Source organism: Symphalangus syndactylus, chromosome 17, assembly GCF_028878055.3.
Source record: "Symphalangus syndactylus isolate Jambi chromosome 17, NHGRI_mSymSyn1-v2.1_pri, whole genome shotgun sequence".
NCBI lineage: Eukaryota > Metazoa > Chordata > Mammalia > Primates > Hylobatidae > Symphalangus > Symphalangus syndactylus.
The window spans coordinates 98,845,832-98,864,149 of record NC_072439.2 but is presented as its reverse complement, the minus strand read 5'-3'; the positions used below and the strand labels follow the sequence as shown (position 1 = coordinate 98,864,149).

The 18,318-nt window shown below is 40.7% G+C and overlaps 1 protein-coding gene across 4 annotated transcripts in view; it reads right to left on the bottom strand.

Moving 5' to 3' along the window:
- Positions 1-484: 484 nt before the first annotated feature.
- Positions 485-18,318, bottom strand: part of SENP5 (SUMO specific peptidase 5) — a 55,442-nt gene continuing 37,608 nt past the window's right edge. Inside the window, exons 7-10 of one of the 4 annotated variants that reach the window (XM_063622181.1) lie at positions 11,997-12,134; positions 7,292-7,375; positions 5,492-5,542; positions 485-4,367 (exon numbers count right to left, since the gene is read on the bottom strand). In XM_063622181.1, the coding sequence (XP_063478251.1) occupies positions 4,257-4,367; positions 5,492-5,542; positions 7,292-7,375; positions 11,997-12,134 (384 nt within the window). In that variant the 3' untranslated portion in view covers positions 485-4,256. Of the gene's footprint in view, positions 4,368-5,491; positions 5,543-7,291; positions 7,376-11,996; positions 12,224-18,318 lie in introns of those variants that run through there. The other 3 variants (XM_063622183.1, XM_063622182.1, XM_063622184.1) reach the window with 3 other exon arrangements.

The following is an 18,318-nucleotide window of genomic DNA, read 5'->3' as shown; positions in this document are numbered from 1 at the left end:
CACCAAGCAACCTCTACTGATAGAAGAATAGGTTAGTTTTCTAAAAAACACGCTCTGGATGATTGCAGGGGAAGAGAAATTGCAGGCGAATTAAGAGCATCTTATGTTTCCTGGGCTTGAGAACACTAAATGTGAGCCTCTTTACTGCACCATTCTTTCCTATTTCTCTGACCTGTTTCTCACTTTCATCAGAGAAAGTGAAAATTCAAACGTACACTAAGATGAAGGAATCACTATTAATACATGTTAGTGAAGTGTGAGAAACATTCAGTTTCTCAGTCAAGCTAAGATGAAGATATAGAACATTTCCATTGCAGAAAATTCGAGTGATGGTGCTGCTGCTCTAAGGGTGAGGTGCTCTAAGGGTGAGCTGGTTAGGGCCTGCACTGCTCACTGTTCTGAAATGACCTCTGTCGTGACTGGAATGTCACAAGAAAAAAATTACTCCTCGCCAAACAGTACATGTTACTCAAGAGAACACAAGTTTATAAAGGCATTTAGTTTATTTTTCAAAAAAATACTTTGCTAGAAGGGTTGAGTACTGTAATTTTACATGATCATAATCTCTAAATAAATTCTTTTTCTGACCAACAGGTACCAGTTAAGTGAACAGCTTGTCTAGGTCTGCTTTTGTAACACCCAAATAATTAGCACTTCTCTGGTGGTATTCCCTGGGCCATCTTAATTATCTAGAGGCCAGGAGGCAGAGCCTAGCACATAACAAAGTATGTGCTTTATAACTGCTGATTAATTCAGTTTCTTAACTAGGCAGAGCAGGTCATCAGTGTATCTAATTCACACTATTAATACATTGTCTTGCTGAAGAGTCTGACCTGCCCAGAACCCCGTTACGTCTAGCCCAGGGAAGCAGTAAACTGCAAAGCAGAGAAAAGGGGCAGCTAAGATGAGGCTAGTGCTGGCTGAGTCCCAGTTAGGTCTGTTACTGTTCTGTTCCAGCTATAAATCCAGGATGACTTACTCAGATTCAGTGCTATGTAGAAAATAGAATGCACAGCCAAAAACATAATTTGGGGATGACTGGCAGCACCTTCTTTTCCCTTTCTTAAGAGGCTAACTGAAAGTTGATTAGGATTCTTGAGAGAACGTAACTAAAAGGTGAATCAAATCTATATTCACTGCTATAGATTTAATAAAAGGAAAGACCACTGTAAAGAGGCAACTACAACCTGATGCGTTTGCTGAGGAGAGGACTGGGCAGCTTGTTGAAGGCTTGTCAAAAGTAGCGCTTAGTTAGCACAAGCCCTGCACTCAACCTCAAAAGCATAAGGTCTAGGCCGGGCGCGGTGGCTCATGCCCGTAATCCCAGCACTTTGTGAGGCCGAGGCGGGTGGATCACCTGAGGTCAGGAGTTCGAGACCAGCCTGACCAACATGGCGAAACCCTGTCTCTACTAAAAATACAAAAATTAGCTGGGTGTGGTGGCACGCAGCTGTAGTCCCAGCTATTGGGGAGGCTGAGGCAGGAGAATCGCTTGAACCTGGGAGGCAGAGGTTACAGTGAGGCGAGATCACATCACTGCACTCCAGCCTGGGCAACACAGCAAGACTCCATCTCAAAAAAATAAAAAAAGGCATAAGGTCTGCCTACCTCATGGGCACCCAAACAGTTCAGTGCCAAACTAGTACCAGTAAAGCCATGCCTGCCTCTTTCACCAACAGTCCAGAGTATATTTCAAAAATATCTTTATTAACCAAGTAAGCAATTACTGCAAACATCAGGACAAAGGACATTCTAATCTAGGACTTGAGTTAAATAGAGGTTTACACCTAGTTACAAGAAGAGAGGGAAAGCAATTACATGTGCTGAAACTAAGTTTCATCAATGACAAATATTTTAAAATGACTTTTAAAATACTTAACATTGGCCAGGCACGGTGGCTCACGCCTGTAATCCCAGCACTTTGGGAGGCCCCGGTGGGCAGATCACTTGAGGTCAGGAGTTCAAGACCAGCCTGGCCAACATGGTGAAACCCCATCTCTACTAAAAATACAAAGATTAGCCAGGCATGGTGGCACACACCTGTAATCCCAGCTACTTGGGAGGCTGAGGCAGGAGAATCGCTTGAACCTGGGAGGTGGAGGTTGCAGTGAGGCGAGATCGCGCCATTGCGCTCCAGCCTAGGGGACAGTGAGACTCTGACTCAAAAAAGAACAAAAAAAACCCTCAACATTTAGTCTAAGCCACACTGGGCAGCACACCTCAAGGTGCCCTATTAAGCATGAGACTGGAAGTGAAAGTCACTGGATTTGGGCAGCTCTCACTCTGGGCGTTGATTTTCTTCCAGGAACAATTCTGTCTCTTCTGCATGCCAGGTTCTGTCACTGAGGAACTGAAATACTTCCTCACTCTGAAGTACAAGATATTTTGAATCGACAGCCCAGTGACTGGCTACTTTGGTATACCGCACCCCCACCAAAAAAAAAAAAAAAAAAAATCAGAGGCAAATTTCTGGCATGTTTTGAAAAATCTAATGTTTGCATAATTATGTTTGAAAAACTCATGATGAGATCTTCCTTACCCTAAACTGTCATTTTTTCCTAACGCTGACAGAACCCCACCTATAGCAGCATGAAGTGCCTCTACTCTCAGTCTTTTTAACGACTTGAAACACAGTAAGAAACACTGACCCGGTTTGACATTAAGGATTTTGAGTCTGGAGGACTCAGGAGAGGAAAGTGCTGGGGCTGCTTCCCAGTGTCACCACTGGTGTTGGGAACCCTGCATGTAAACACGGTCGGACTCGATCCTCAACTGCCGGCAGGCAGCCTTCTCAGCCATACCTTAGGGCCAAATGAAACTAAACATTTTGGCTTTTTCAACACTCCAAACCTACACAGGCATAAACTCGAGAATCTTCTGCCATTTACTTGGTGTTTTTCTATTCAAACTTCTGAGTTTCTCATACGTACATTGGTTGGTTTTCCTCCCGATTCAGAAAGGGTAATTGGGTAGGTTTAACATACAACTTTCCAATATGTCACGAAAGGCTGGATTAAAGATGTAAGATGCGTGACACTAATCCTAATGCAGCTAAGTGTATGGACAAGGGCCACTTGGGCCTTTCTTCAGAAGATGAGGTTCAATAGAAGGAGAAAAACAACTGTGCTAGTGTCAGCACTGGTCATGCAGAAGCAGATGTGCCCTGCATGTTACTGAGGTCACTAAAGGGACAGGAGAAAGAACCTGACACGGTTGCTGCGCTCCCATGGGACTAAGTTGTCTCTATTACCTTCCTGCTTCTCTCCAGCCACCTGCAAAACATCTAAAGTCAGTCAGCCTTCAGTTTTGAATGTTTAAATTTCAGATACCCTTGAAATAGAAATGCATTTGGTAAACCTTAACTTCTTCCAATTGGGAGGCAACACAGGGAAATGACAACTTAAAAATTACTCTGAGAACAGCTGCATTCTCATTTGTTTGACCACTAGTTTGATGGGTGTTAATATTTTTTTAACAGGTCGAAAACAAACATTCAGGGAATTCAATATCTCAGCAAAAGCCTTTATGAGATGTACGCCACGAATAATTCTTAAAACCACGATTGAAATCTGTCATTGTTACTGGCCTCCAAGGTTGCTTTTTCTCACACCTTACTCTTCCCAAAGCAGCCACTGTGCTTACAAGTGTTGCCTCCAGAAACAGAAGACACCAGTCAGTTTACGACCACTTCCATCTCACCCTTCAAAAGGAATGGACTGCATTCTCTAAGACTCACTTGGAGAAGGAAGTTGGTGAAAGTTGCCGCTGGTAAAGTAAAACAGGACTGGATTTGTCAAAACCACCCCCAGCTACCCTTAATGCCCCAGGGAACACTTACTATTCTCAGAGTTATGTTGTATCAAAAACATCTTGCATTTTTAAGTTCTGGGAGTAAATCTGAAACCTGTATTCAGTTCACGTCTAACTAAGTTTCAAAAGCTGCACCAAATCTACTAAGCTTTTTTTTTTTAATACTCTTCACTGCATGCTCTGTCTATATGCATGCGTTTGAATAAATATTAAATATGGGGGACGCACAGAACCATAAAATTAAAAATGAAACCAAACTGAATATTAAACAATAGTACATGGTAGCTGGAGAAATGAATAAGGGCAAAAAATAAATTTGAGGTAACAATAGTGGCCCAACACCACTGATCTGAAATATCTGTAAAAATTCAACTAAGTGTTTGGAGATTCAAGTAACAAACCATCTGCTCCAACTCGGTCAGACTTCCCAGAGTCCCTGCTGAGTTTCAGTCCATGAGCCGGCACTCACATAGCTCCTTGTAAATCCTCTTCCGCACTCGGGGCATGTCTTCTTGTGAAAACTGGAAAGGCTGCTCTAAGGCGAGGCACTTGCAGTACTGCAAAAAAAAGGTCCCAGAAACACTTCAGTGGCACTTGGAGTTGTGGATCAGCCCGTTCTGTTTTACTAAATGCAGACCTAATAGTGTCTAAGGCAGAAGACCCCAACCTTTTGGCACCAGGGACTGGTTTCGTGTAAGGCAATTTTTCCACAGACTTGGGGGAGAGGGGGTTGGTTTCAGGATGAATTATCAGGCATTAGTTAGATTCTCATAAGGGGTGAGCAACCTAGATTCCTCGCATCTGCAGTTCACAACAGGGTTCATGTTCCTGTGAGAACCTGATGTGGACGGCATCTGTCCGTGGCCCAGGGGTTTGGGACCCCAATCTAAGGCAGCATTTTCATGTCTGTTTAAACTACTGTAAAAATACACTGTTTTAAGCATTTACCCAAATTATAGGTGACTGACCAAGCTAGTGCATGGCTTGGCATCTCCTCTCCCTCCTGACCCAATACTGTGAAAAGCAGCAACTGATGAAAAGGCCTCAATTCCTCCCAAAGTGCAACCTGCTGCAAGTGCAGCTAGACACATCATGGCCCTTAATGGGAACTTGAATTTCTTTATAAAAGCCCAAACATGCATGAGGTATACAAACGAACCTGTCTTCCAAGATCTTTGCAGATGTCTAAATTCATGCATCATATTCTGTAATTTTCTTCATAAATATATGTATAACTGAATTTTTTCCATAGCCCTTTTCAATCTCTAAGGAGATCTACAGCACGAGATGGCAGTTTTTCAATGTGGACCTTATTTAAAATCTAATCACTGTGTCAAAGACCTGCAGATTGCTTGCCAATGGTTTTTTTTTTAAATTCTGCAAATGCCAATGGTTATGATATGGACAAATTCAAGTCAGTCTCCAATGTGGCTTACTAATAACCTCCAATGAGACATGGATGATACCCACAGTTCACTCTTGATCCCTGGAAGGTGGTTCTTCCTAATGATAACATCTGAAAATGCAGAAACTACTGCTCCTCAGCAATAAAGGGGAGAGAAAGTACTCCGCTGCTTGTACCTAGCATCATATACACATACAGGAACTGCCATCTCCCCCCTCTCAACCCAACAAACTCAATTCACACATTGTAAATTCCGAAAAGGCAGTATTTCTTTACCTGGAGCACAAAGACTCCACAGTCACTGTCATTTTTCTGTTGTGGAATACACTGAAGGGAAAAACAAAATAGTCATTAAAATAAGATCAATTACTTCTCTTCAGATAAGAAAAACTCCTTTATGGAAAAATGCGCAAAAGATAGGAAACTTTTCTCTCTCCAGGACAGCTGGTATATCTGATATCTCAAGCAACTAATTTTATGGAGGTACCTGGCCACAAAAAAAAAAGCTATCAGGTGGCAACCCCAATTTATAGAACAATGTTTTACCTAAATATGAGAAATGGGAAATCAAATGTAAAAACCTATTTTAAAACATGCATTTGGATACTGAGCTCTGCTATCAATTCACTGACAGTGGAGTCAAAATGGAATTGTGGCTGGGAGAACAAAGGCCCGGGCTCTGGATGCTAGGATGGTGACAACTCCGTTGAGCAGTCTTCACTTTTGATCTCACATCACGCGACCCTATTCTTTGAAAGAAATCGTGAAGGTAAACAGTATGGTTTTTGTTTTGGGTTTTTCGCGACAGGGTCTCACTCTGTCGCCCAGGCTGGAGTGCAGTGGCACAGTCTCAGTCTCCTGAGTTCAAGCAATCCTCCCACCTCAGCATCCCAAGTAGCTGGGACTATGCTGGCTAATTTTATTATTTGTAGAGATGAGGTCTCACCATGTTGCCCAGGCTGGTCTTGAATTCCTAGACTCAAGCAATCCGTGCACCTTTGCCTCCCAAAGTGCTGGGATTACAGGTGTGAGCCACTGTGCCCGGCCAACAGTATGTTTTTAAAAGAACTGGTTACTGTATTCTGCCCAAAGCGGTAATACAGAAGATCTGACTAAATTTAGAATACCTAGATTTTTTAATTGGGTAAAATTCAGGAAATTTACTAGTTCTGGTTTGAACTGGTATACTAGGTTATTCAAAACACAAAACCTAAGCTTAATTTTAAAATTTAGCATTTGGTTCAGTTCACGGGCGAACTAATAAATCTTGTCTCTTTGGGTTTAGGTTAAAGGTTTGTTTCAAGATCCTGCCTATAACATCGTGTCAATGATCCAGACAGACCTGCGTTCAAGGACCTGACTCTGTATCAATAGTTTTGATGTCCTTTGGGGAAAATCACACCTGGGCTTCAGTTTTCTCATTTGAAAAATAAAGACAATACTTATCCCTAAATGACCTGCCTACCTCACAGGTTATAAGGATCAAATGAGATCTAATACACAAAAACACTGGAAACAACACAGCCCGCTATCAGTGGAAGACACTGGTATTTACGACAGGAATGAGCGGCTGTGCCTGGGCACTCTGCCCCACAGTTTGAATGTCATGGGCCAAGCATGGTGCTGCATCCAGACAGTGGTGGGACTAAAGCACCTGGGCTACTATCTTCCCCACATGCCTGGCAAGTAGCCCAATGCACTTTCTCCCCCTCAGTGGATCCAAACAGTCATTTCAGCATTTCTCTGGGTCTATATGGGTCATCTGGAAATAAGAGCCATGATGCAAGAGGCAAGTGCCACCCAAAAAAGGTTTTTTTCTTCCCCAGAAGACCAAACACATCATTAGCAACTTCCTCAGGGAGGAAATGACTGAAGTGATTTGCTCCCGGGAAGCACTGGGCAACTGAGCAGCGATGATGAATACTAAACTGAAGTTTATTCTCAGCTGCTTCCCTGGAGCCTCCAGGCTCTCCTTGGTATCTCTGTCACTAGTCTTCAAATGCTCTTAAAGGCACCCACCCTTAGATAATTCCATCCCCTGGACATGCCTGGGTTTCATTGTTATCACATACTTACCTTCGTAACAGCAGTCTGCCAACCCTGAAGAAATTCAGGTCTATTTTTTTCTCTGGCTTCAGTCAGCAAATACTTTCTTATATTCTGGTTAAAAAGAAACCACAACACAGATGCTGTGTTCCATCAGTTGGTGAAAAATGGAACATGCCCATAGCAGACAGAAGGAAAGGAGGAGGCTGTGGCCCCATAACTGGGCAGAGTATGCATTAAGAAGCTGGAACAATTTTTTTTTTTTTTTTTTTTTTTTTAAGAGAGAGGATCTTGCTCTGTCACCCAGGCTGGAGTACAATGGCGTGATCACAGCTCACTGCAGCCTTGAACTCCTAGGCTCCAGAGATCCTCCTACCTCAGCCTTCCAAGTAGCTGGGACTACAGGTGTACACCACTGCTCCCGGCTAAAGCTGGAACTTTATTTCAGACTCTTCATTTCATATTGTTAAGGGGGAGTCAGACCTTCTGTATTCAAGGTATGCATCAAGACTGTAGACGCTGGCATTTTTTTAATCAGAACATTTTATGAGATGGTTAGCCAGCCCTTCCCAGCAGTGGTCAGCTTGCTGCATTTGAAACTTACATACTGGCAAGTCAAAAAGAAAGTCTTTATCATTGCCAATGCTCAACAGAGGAAAGAAACCCATGGCAGACATCATTAATAACTAAAACTAAATGAAAAACATTCCAGCCTTAGATATTCTGATACACTCCTTATTTTTGAGGGCTGCAGAAAAGGTTAACATTCAGCTTCTGGAAAGTTATACTAAAATTCATTCTGAATACTAAATATGGTCAAGTCCACTGTTGAAATATCTACCAAGATGAAGCCTGCTGGAGTTTCAAAATGTCCCCAGTGCTTTCAACCTCTGTGTGTCTCTCTCCACATCAAGAGTGAAGTCAGAGGTTATGTGAATAACCCACCCCACCCCACCGCCCAACAAAAGTGGACCAGGGCCAGACGTGGTGGCTCACACCTGTAATCCCAGCACTTTGGGTGGCTGAGGCAGGTGGAGCACATGAGGTGAGGTCAGGAGTTCAAGACCAGCTTGATCAACATGGTGAAACCCCATTTCTACTAAAAATACAAAAATTAGCCAGGCATGGTGGTGCACACCTGTAATCCCAGCTACTCCAGAGGCTGAGACACGAGAATCACTTGAACCCAGGAGGCAGAGGTTGCCATGAGCCAAGACTGGGCCACTGAACTCCAACCTGGGGGACAGAGTGAGACTCTGACTCAAAAAAAAAAAAAAAGGTGGACTGGAAGCCACCCCTTCAGAAGAAAAAACATGATGAAAGCAAATAATTATCTAACAAAGTATGACAGCATGTTGCACTGCTCCCTCTAAAGAAGTAACTTCAAGTCCTCAGAATAAGCAGTATATATAAATTCTTTTTTTTTCTGAGATGGAGTCTTGCTCTGTTACCCAGGCTAGAGTGTAGCAGTGCGATCTCAGCTCACTGCAACCTCCACCTCCCAGGTTCAAGCCATTCTCCTGCCTCAGCCTCCTGAGTAGCTGGGACTACAGGCGTACACCACCATGCCCAGCTAATTTTTGTATTTTTAATAGAGACGGGGTTTCACCATGTTGGCCAGGATGGTCTCTATCTCTTGACCTTCTGATCCGCCCGTCTCAGCCTCCCAAAATGCTGGGATTACAGGCGTGAGCCACCCTGCCCGGCCAGTATATGTAAATTCTTAAGTAAAATACAGGCAAAAAAGATTTGTCCTTAAAAATGGTCACCAATGCTCAAAATGTACTGAGCATCTCTAATGGTTCAAGTGCTGGGGACACTAGTGAATACAGCTCTTGTAGTCTCTGCTGTCATGGAATCTACACATTTATGTGGTGACTGTTTAAAACACTTTTCGTCAATTCTTTGGAAATACAGGCCCCTAACTTAGTTAAGAGCCACTTCTACAACCCCTACATCCTCTTAAAACAAAAAACAGCTTGACCCCACCCGGGCAGATGACTGAACTGTATTTGGCTCTAAATGACTTCTAGCTATCACCTAGAAGGAGTCTGTTCTTAGGGTCTTTTTGCAAATGTGCAAAATTATTAGGCCAACTGTAATTTTGCTGAAAAGGTAAGAACTCTGCAGGAGGGCTTGGGCAAAAATTCAGAAGATGAATTTTTATTACTGTGCAGAACCAGGCCCTAATGATTCAGAATCGACTTAAACCCAACTGCATGTTTTACAAACAAAATCCTGTTTAACCATCATTCACTCCATGAAGGCGAACGTCTCTCTGGCCCCTACCTGACTCCCTAGCATCAGTGCCTGGCACAAAGCAAGAGGCACAGTAAATAGTTCCTACATGAAACAATTTTCCCAACACCTCTGCTCTCCTCTGCCTGTCAGAATCTGATTCTTTTTTTTTTTTTTTTTTTGAGACGGAGTCTCGCTCTGTCGCCCAGGCTGGAGTGCAGTGGTGCAATCTCGGCTCACTGCAAGCTCCGCCTCCCGGGTTCACGCCATTCTCCTGCCTCAGCCTCTCTGAGTAGCTGGGACTACAGGCGCCCGCCACCACGCCCGGCTAATTTTTTTGTATTTTCAGTAGAGATGGGGTTTCACCGTGGTCTCGATCTCCTGACCTTGTGATCTGCCCGCCTCGGCCTCCCAAAGTGCTGGGATTACAAGCGTGAGCCACCGCGCCAGGCCCAGAATCTGATTCTTAAAGGCACTGATATGGCTGCACTTTTGGTTATACCTTTGCAGGTTTGTCTAGTAAAGAGACAATACAGACAGGCTCTGGCAGGTATGGGAATATGTTGGTTGAGAGAAAGGCAAGGAATTAGGGGAAGGGAACTGGAAAAGACGCTCACATCTGGTATTGTGAGAACTCGGGGCCCAGGAGGCTTCTCGTTTTTGGGGTATTTTTTTCCTGGATTTCTTGGAAATGAGAATATGGATTCTGAAAACTTGATTTTCCTCATAGTTTGCATTATACTTAATTTTTAAATTAAATGTTAATTAAACAAATAATACAATATTCTCCTTGTAAAAAAAAAAAAATCCCAAAATAAGGCCAAAATATTCTCCTTGTAATTAAAATATCCTAAATAAGGCCAAATCCCCTTTAACTATTAGTCCTGCTTTTCTACACTTACCCAAAGGTAATAATCATTGATATAAAAAATGGTAAGATCCCATCTTTTTACTTACAAATACGTATGTATATATGTGTCTACACATACACCTGCATGTATTTGTATATATACACATATACATATTTTTTTTCTATAAATGTACTATACCGTATCATTCCACAATTGGCTTTTTAAAGCTCTATGCCGTGGACATCTTTCCATTTGAGGACTTGAAGGTCTACTATATTCAATTTAACTGCTATGGTCAGTTTAATAGTATGGATATACTGTACCATAGTGTATTTAGCTATTCTCTTGCTAGATCTAAATTTGGGTTGTTTTATTTTGCACTATTATAAATAATGCTGCCATGAACATCCTAACACATGTCCCATCCTTGTGTGCATATACAAGCATTTTTATGGAGTAGATACCAAGAAATGGAACTGATATGCAACAGAATTTGTATCTTTTTAATTTACAGAGCACTTAGAACTGGTGAGAACTGCAACTATCCCCAAGCGGCTGTATCAATTTATATACTCCACCAGAAAATATGAGAATGCCTATTTCCTTACACTCACATAGACACTTGAATAGCATCACTTTTCTAACATAATGGGCAAAAAATGTAACTGATGTAGTTTTCATCTGCATTTCTTTTATTTCTGGTGGTGAGGCTGAACACCTCTCTATGTGTTTTAATGGTCATTTACATTTTTCCTAAAATTTACTAAATTAGCCTTTGTCCATTTCTATTAGGTCCTTTTATCCTCCCCTTATTCATTTGTAGGAGTTTTCCATGTATTCTGGATAGTTATTTTCTGTTATTTACATCATACATATTTTCTCCAAGTCTGCTGCTTGTCCTTTAACTTTATGATATACAGAAGTTTTAAATTATGAGGTGGTTAAGTTTATCCAATTATTCCTTATGTCTTTTCTTTGGTTCCATGAAAGAAGTCCTTCCCCACTCTGTGAACATAACATTCTCCGTATTTTATTCAAATACTTTTACAGTTTTGTACACATTTCTTTTAAGTACCTAAAGCTTTAGGAGTTTTCATCATAAAGAATTTCTACATTTCTTCCTAGGGCATATTCCTGGGTTATTTATGTTTTGTTTCTTTTATAAATGGAATCTTATTCCCAGTTACATTTTCTTACTGGTTCTTGATAGTGCAGGAAAATCCGGAAACCTACTCATTTTTCTTGATTTTGTATCCCACCATCTGTTTATTAGCTGAGCACTAATATTTTGTCAACTGATTCCGTTAGGTTGTATTTTATTCTACAGGAGTTATTTTGCAGATACAAGCCAATTTTAGCTCTAAGATGATCAAAGAAAAACAATTTCTAACCACATTCAAGATGTAGTTTTAAGGGAAAAGCAGAGAAAATCCAAGTGGAGTATCTCAGAGGGGGATCTGGATCCTAGACAGATCCTCTCCTCAGCCAGATTCCTCTTCTAGTCCTTTTCTCAACTAACATTTTAGAGGATTTTCATGACATAAACTGTTCCTATATGGTTTTGACTGCTGCTGTTCTACTTAGAGCTAAGATGCTATTTGGCCAATTACAAAATAAATGAAAAAATAGGCAGTATATCAACTTACCTCTACACAAAACTTAAAATGAATGCCTTGGGAATCATAAAATGAAATAATTCGATTAGAGAGTGTCACAGTAATGAGAGACCAGTGGACTTCCAGGTGAATAGGAATCAACAGAAGGCTCTTTTTAAACAAATCCACCTGATCAAGAAAAGAGAAAGAAATGCAGCCATCACCACAGGCTATCCAAACCACCAAAAAACAGCAGCTTCCATTTGCTGACCTTTGACCTGCACAAGGGCAAAAAAGTAGGAAGCAATGAACCAGAATTTGAACCCAGATCTTACTCTAAGCCCATGCTTGTAACTATTAAGCTATAATACACAACAATAATACAGAAATAAAGATATACACAGTACAGTTTTCCAGTTAATCTACTAAACCTATGTGTCAAGTGCCTGATATGACTTGGCTCCTTGTTTACCTCATTTTCTCATATAAATATTTAACCTGGATTCAACTCTTGTTTAGAAAGGAATCTGGTATTAGAAAATGGTATAAGGGTCCAGGCACGGTGGCTCACACCTGTAATCCCAGTACATTGGGAGGCTGAGGCGGAAGGACTGCTTGAGCCCAGGAGTCTGAGACCAGCCTGGGCAACATAATGAGACTCTGTCTCTACAAAAAATAAAAAATCAGGCAGGGTTCAGTGGCTCACGCCTGTAATACCAGCACTTTGAGAACCAACGCAGGCAGATGGTTTGAGCTCAAGAGTTTGAGACCAGCCTGGGTGACATGGCAAAACCCTGTATCTACAAAAAAATACAAAAACTAATCGGGCATGGTGGTGTGCACCGGTAGTCACAGTTACTTGGTAGGCTGAGGTTCAAAGGATGGCTTGAGCCTGGGAGGCGGAGGTTGCACTGAGCAGAGATTGCGCCACTGCACTCCAGCTTGGGTGACACAACCAGATCTTGTCTCAAGAAAAATAAATAAAAAATCAGCCAGGTGTGGTGGTGCACGCCTGAAGTCCCAGCTACTTGGGAGGCTGAAGCAGCAGGATCACTTGAGCCCAGGAGGTCGAGGCTGCAGTGAGCCATGATCACACCTCTGCATTCCAGCCTGGGCGACAGAGTGAGACCCTGAAACTGCATCTACAGAAATGGTGTAAGCAGCAGTTAAGATCATGGGCTCCGAAGCAAGTCTGCTCAAGTTAGACTCATTCGACAGACATGGTGTAAGCAGCAGTTGAGATCATGGGCTCCAAAGCAAGTCTGCTCAAGTTCAAATTGTGGCTCTTCCACGTATTGGTCACATGACTTTGGTAATTTCCTTAGCTTCTTTGCACCTTGATTTCCTCAACTAATAAAATGCACAGAAAATAGTACCTACCTTATGAAGTTTTTAAGAGTAATAAAAGAATATGTGTAAAATGCATAAAACTCTGTTTAGCACATTATAAGTAGCCAAATAGCTTAGTTATTATTATGATTACTTGCTTGGGTCTCTCAAATGTCAAAATTGAGAAAAACGTCCTTGATAATACTTTATGCATCCTTTACAATCCTAACACATCGTTTATATCGTAATATATATCCCTTTACAATCTAGAAATGCTTGCTATTCCACTCAAAATTCCAGTTGTAGAGTGGGTGATAAAGTAATATGTGCTCCACACACATTTGTAAAAGAGTGAATCAATTTCCCTTCTCAGGTATTTTTTTTTAGCATAATTTGGTAATTATTTGGGTTAAAACATTTTAAACTACCCCATATTCTCTGAAACTAATTTCCCAAGATTTCCTTCTTGTTTTCTGATACTCAAATAGTGTCCTGCTCTAAATGAATCTTCTGTAAGTCTTCATGACCTTGGAGCAAAATCACTTTAGCTTTTCAGTTTCTGCATCCATAAACCTGGGGGAGTGAGGTGGGCAGAAGGAAATAGTGAAAATAATAAACAATGTTCCTTTCCAGATTAAAAATTCTGAGTATCCATTTTTTTAATTCCGAGTATCTAAAACAAGGAATCATATTTAGAATACAGTAGTAAATAAAACCAGATTTATATTCTTCTCAAAAAGTAATGTTTTTTACATTGTAAAACAGATTTTTGTGTAAAAATTAGAAAATACAGAAAAAGATACACTTCACCTATCTTTCCAAATCATTTTCTTCTTCTAACACATTAAGACATACATAGAGCTTTATACAGGCTGAGTATCCCTAACCCAAAAACCTGAAATCTTCCAAAATCTCGAACTTTTTGAGTGTTGACATGATGCCACAGATTGTCCACAGGGGTGGCTGAGGTAGTGACATTTTTGCTTTCTGATGGGTCAATGTACATAAACTGTTGCATATACAAAATTACTAAGAATATTGTAAATTACTTTTAGGCCATGCATCTAAGGTGTATATGAAACGTAAGTGAATTTTGTGTTTAGACTTTGGTTCTACCCCTAAAATATCTCATTCTATATATGCAAATATTACAAAATCTGAAAGAGTCCGAAGTCCAAAACACTTCTAGTCCCAAGCATTTTGGATAAGGGATATTTAACCTGTACACGTAATTAAGAACAATGTGCATGACAGATTGTATCACTGACCCCAATTATTTGTTGCCCTCCCTGTGAGAAGATTATACAGACCTGCCCATTGCCATGTGACTTCTCTGCCCTCCCAAAGAGAGAAGTGTAGTCCTGTCATGTGATTTGCTTTAATCAAAAGGATGTAATAAGCAGAAGTGAAGTTATGTCATGATCAAACTGAAACTTTAAGAGCTACCATGTGAGACTGCCATGTCTCAGGAAAGGTGCTGCTCCTTCAGTTTGGGTCCCATTCGCAGAATAAAGAAGAAAAACCATAGGTTCATCTGCTTAGATGCAGGAAAAGCATTTGATGAAATTCAGTATTTACTTATGATTAAAAACTCTCAGGAAAATAGGAATAATAGGAAAGCCTACAGCTGACATCATACACAATAGTGAAAAACTGAATGCTTTCCAAGATTGAGAAGAAGGGAAAGATGTCCTCTCTCATTACTTCTATTCAACATTGTAGCAAGTCTTAGCCAGTGCAGTAAGGCAAGGAAAAAATGGCATACAGATTGCAAAGAATGAAATAAAACTGTCACTACTTATAAGTGTCTATGAAAATTTCACAGAATATACAAAAAAGCTCCTAGAAGTAGTAAATGACTTTGGTAAGGTCAGAGGATACAAAGTCAAAATACAGAAATCAACTGTATTTCTACATACAAACAACTAGAAGATAATATTTTTTAAAATTCTGTTCATAGCCATTTCAGAAACATGAAATACTTAAGGATACATTTAACAAGAATGTATATATAAGATGTATACACTAAAAATTACAGATAATACTGAGAAAAAACAAATGCAAAGATATACCATGTTCATACACTGAAAGGCTTATTATTATTAGATGTCCATTCTCCCCAAACTAATGTATAAACACAATCCCAATCATTCCAGCATGCTTACTAAACAACAGAGTTTGACAAACTAATTTTAAAGTTTATATGAAAATGCAAAGGACTCAGAATTGCCAAAACAATCTGGAAAAAGAATAAAGCTGGCAGACTCACAGTGATTCTGAGACACACTATGAAGATACAGTAATATTGTGTAGTGTTAACATAAAAAATAGGCATCAGTGTAAGAGAACAGAAAATCCAGAAGTAGACCTACACATATGATCAGTTGACTTTCTATAATGGTGCCAAAGCAATTAAATTGGAAAATAAAAGTATACTAAGAAAAAAAAAAAAATCTTGATCCCTCCGTCACTTTTTTTGTTTTGTTTTGTTTTTTTTGAGATGAAGTTTTGCTCTTGTTGCCCAGGCTACAGTGGAATGGCACAATCTCGACTCACTGCAACCTCCGCCTCCTGGGTTCAAGTGACTTTCCTGCCTCAGCCTCCCAAGTAGCTGGTATTACAGGCATGCTCCACCACACCCAGCTAATTTTGTATTTTTAGTAGACACGGGGTTTCTCCATGTTGGTCAGGCTGGTCTTGAACACCTGACCTCATGTGATCAGCCCACCTCAGCCTCCCAAAGTGCTGGGATTACAGGCATGAGCCACCGCCCCTGGCTGGTCGTGTTTCTTTGTTGATTTTTGTTTGTTTGTTTTGAGATGGAGTCTCACTCTGTAGCCCAGGCTGGAGTGCAGTGGTGCGATCTTGGCTCACCAAAACCTCCGCTGCTAGGGTTCAAGCGATTCTTCTGCCTCAGCCTCCCGAATAGCTAGGACTACAGGTGCCTGCCACCACCCCTGGCTAATTTTTGTATTTTTAATGGAGACAGGGCTTCACCAAGTTGGCCAGGCCGGTCTTGAACTCCTGACCTCAAGTAATCCACCCACTTCGGTCTCCCAAACTGACAGGATTATAGGCGTAAGCCACTGCACCTGGCCCTTCGTTGATTTTGAGTCCAATGTTGAAAGTGGGGTGTTGAGGTCTCTAGCTATTATTGCATTGTTGAGTCTCTCTCTCTCTGGCTCTTTTTTCTTTTTTGTGTGTTTTTGTTTGTTTGTTTGTTTTCTTGCCTTCTTTGTGATGGTATCTCTCTTTAGCTCGGATAATATTTGCTTTATATATCTGGGTGCTCCAGTGTTAGGTATGTGTGTATATATATATGCAGATACATAATTTTTATATTGTCTTACTGACCTTTTTATCATTATATAATGACCTTGTCACTTTTTAATAATTTTTATCTTAATACCTATTTTACCTGACAATAAGTACAGCTACTCTGCTTTTTTTGGCTTCTATTTGTATGGAAAAAGAGGAGGTCTGGTTTTTCCAGCCCTTTCAGTCTGTGTATATCTTTATAGGTGAAGTGAGTTTTTTGTAGGCAGCATATAGTTGGGTCTTATTTTTCTTTCCATTCGCCAATCTATGTCTTTTGATTGGAGACTTTAGTCCATTTACATTCAATGTTGTTATTGATATGTAAGGACTTCCTACTGCCATTTTGTTATCTGCTTTCTACTTGTTTTATGGTCTTCCCTTCCTCCCTTCCTTCTTTGTGTTGAAATGATTTTCTCTGGTAGTATATTTTTATTTCTTGCTTTTCATTTTTTGTATACCTGTTGTAGATTTTTTGTTTTGAGGTTACATGGTTACCTCAAAATAAAAGCCTCATGAGGCTTGCAAACAATATCTCATAACCAACTATTTTAAACTGGTAACTCATTACAAACAAACAAACCAAAAAAGTCAAGAGAAAACTAAAACAGAACTCTACACTTTAACTCCAAACTCCATCCCCCTCTTTGACTTTTTGTTGTTTCTTTTTTTTTTTTTTTTAACGGAGTCTCGCTCTGTCGCCCAGGTTGGAGTACAGTGGCGCAATCAAGGCTCACTGCAAGCTCCACCTCCCAGGTTCACGCCATTCTCCTGCCTCAGCCTCCTGAGTAGCTGGGACTACAGGCGCCCGCAACCACGCCCAGCTAATTTTTTTCATATGTTTAGTAGAGACAGGGTTTCACCGTGTTAGCCACGATGGTCTCTATCTCCTGACCTCGTGATCCACCTGCCTCGGCCTCCCAAAGTGCTGGGATTACAGGCGTGAGCCACTGTGCCCGGCCATTGTTTCTATTTATCTTTTTATATCAGCTCTTAAAACACTGTAGTTACAATTTTTGATAGGCTTTGTAGTCTTCCTACTCAGAATATGGCTTACACACAGCGATTAGTGTGTCAGGCCACTCTGTTCTAGTGTGCTTACTGATGCCGATGAGTTTTGTACCTTTGGAGGGTTTCTTATTGCTCATTCATGTCCTTCCCTTTCAGATTAAAGAGCTCCCCTTAGCATCTCTTATAGGTCAGGTCTGATATTGACAAAATCCCTCAGAGCTTTTGTTTGTCTGGGAAAGTATTTCTCCTTCATGTTTGAAGTATATTTTCGCTGGGTATGTTATTTTAGGATAAACGTTTTCTTCAGCACTTGACATGCCACTCCCTCCAGGCCTGTAAAGTTTCCACTGAGATGTCTGCTGCCAGATGTATTGGAGCTCCTTCATATGTTATTTGTTCCTTTTCTCTTGCTGCTTTTAGGATTCTTTCTTTATCCTCAACCTTTGGGAGTTCGATTATTAAATGCCTTGAGGTAATCTTATTTGTGTTAAATCTTCTTGGTGTTCTAGGACCTTCTTGTACCTGAATATTGATATCTTTCTCTGGGTTTGGAAAGTTCTGTTACTATTTGAGTGAAGTTTCTACCCTATCTCTCTCTCTCTACCTCCTCTTTAAGACCAATAACTTCTAGATCTTGTAGGTTTGCTTCATTCTTTTTTCTCCTCTGTGTATTTACATATAGTCTGTCCTTAAGCTTACTAATTCTTTCTTCCACCTG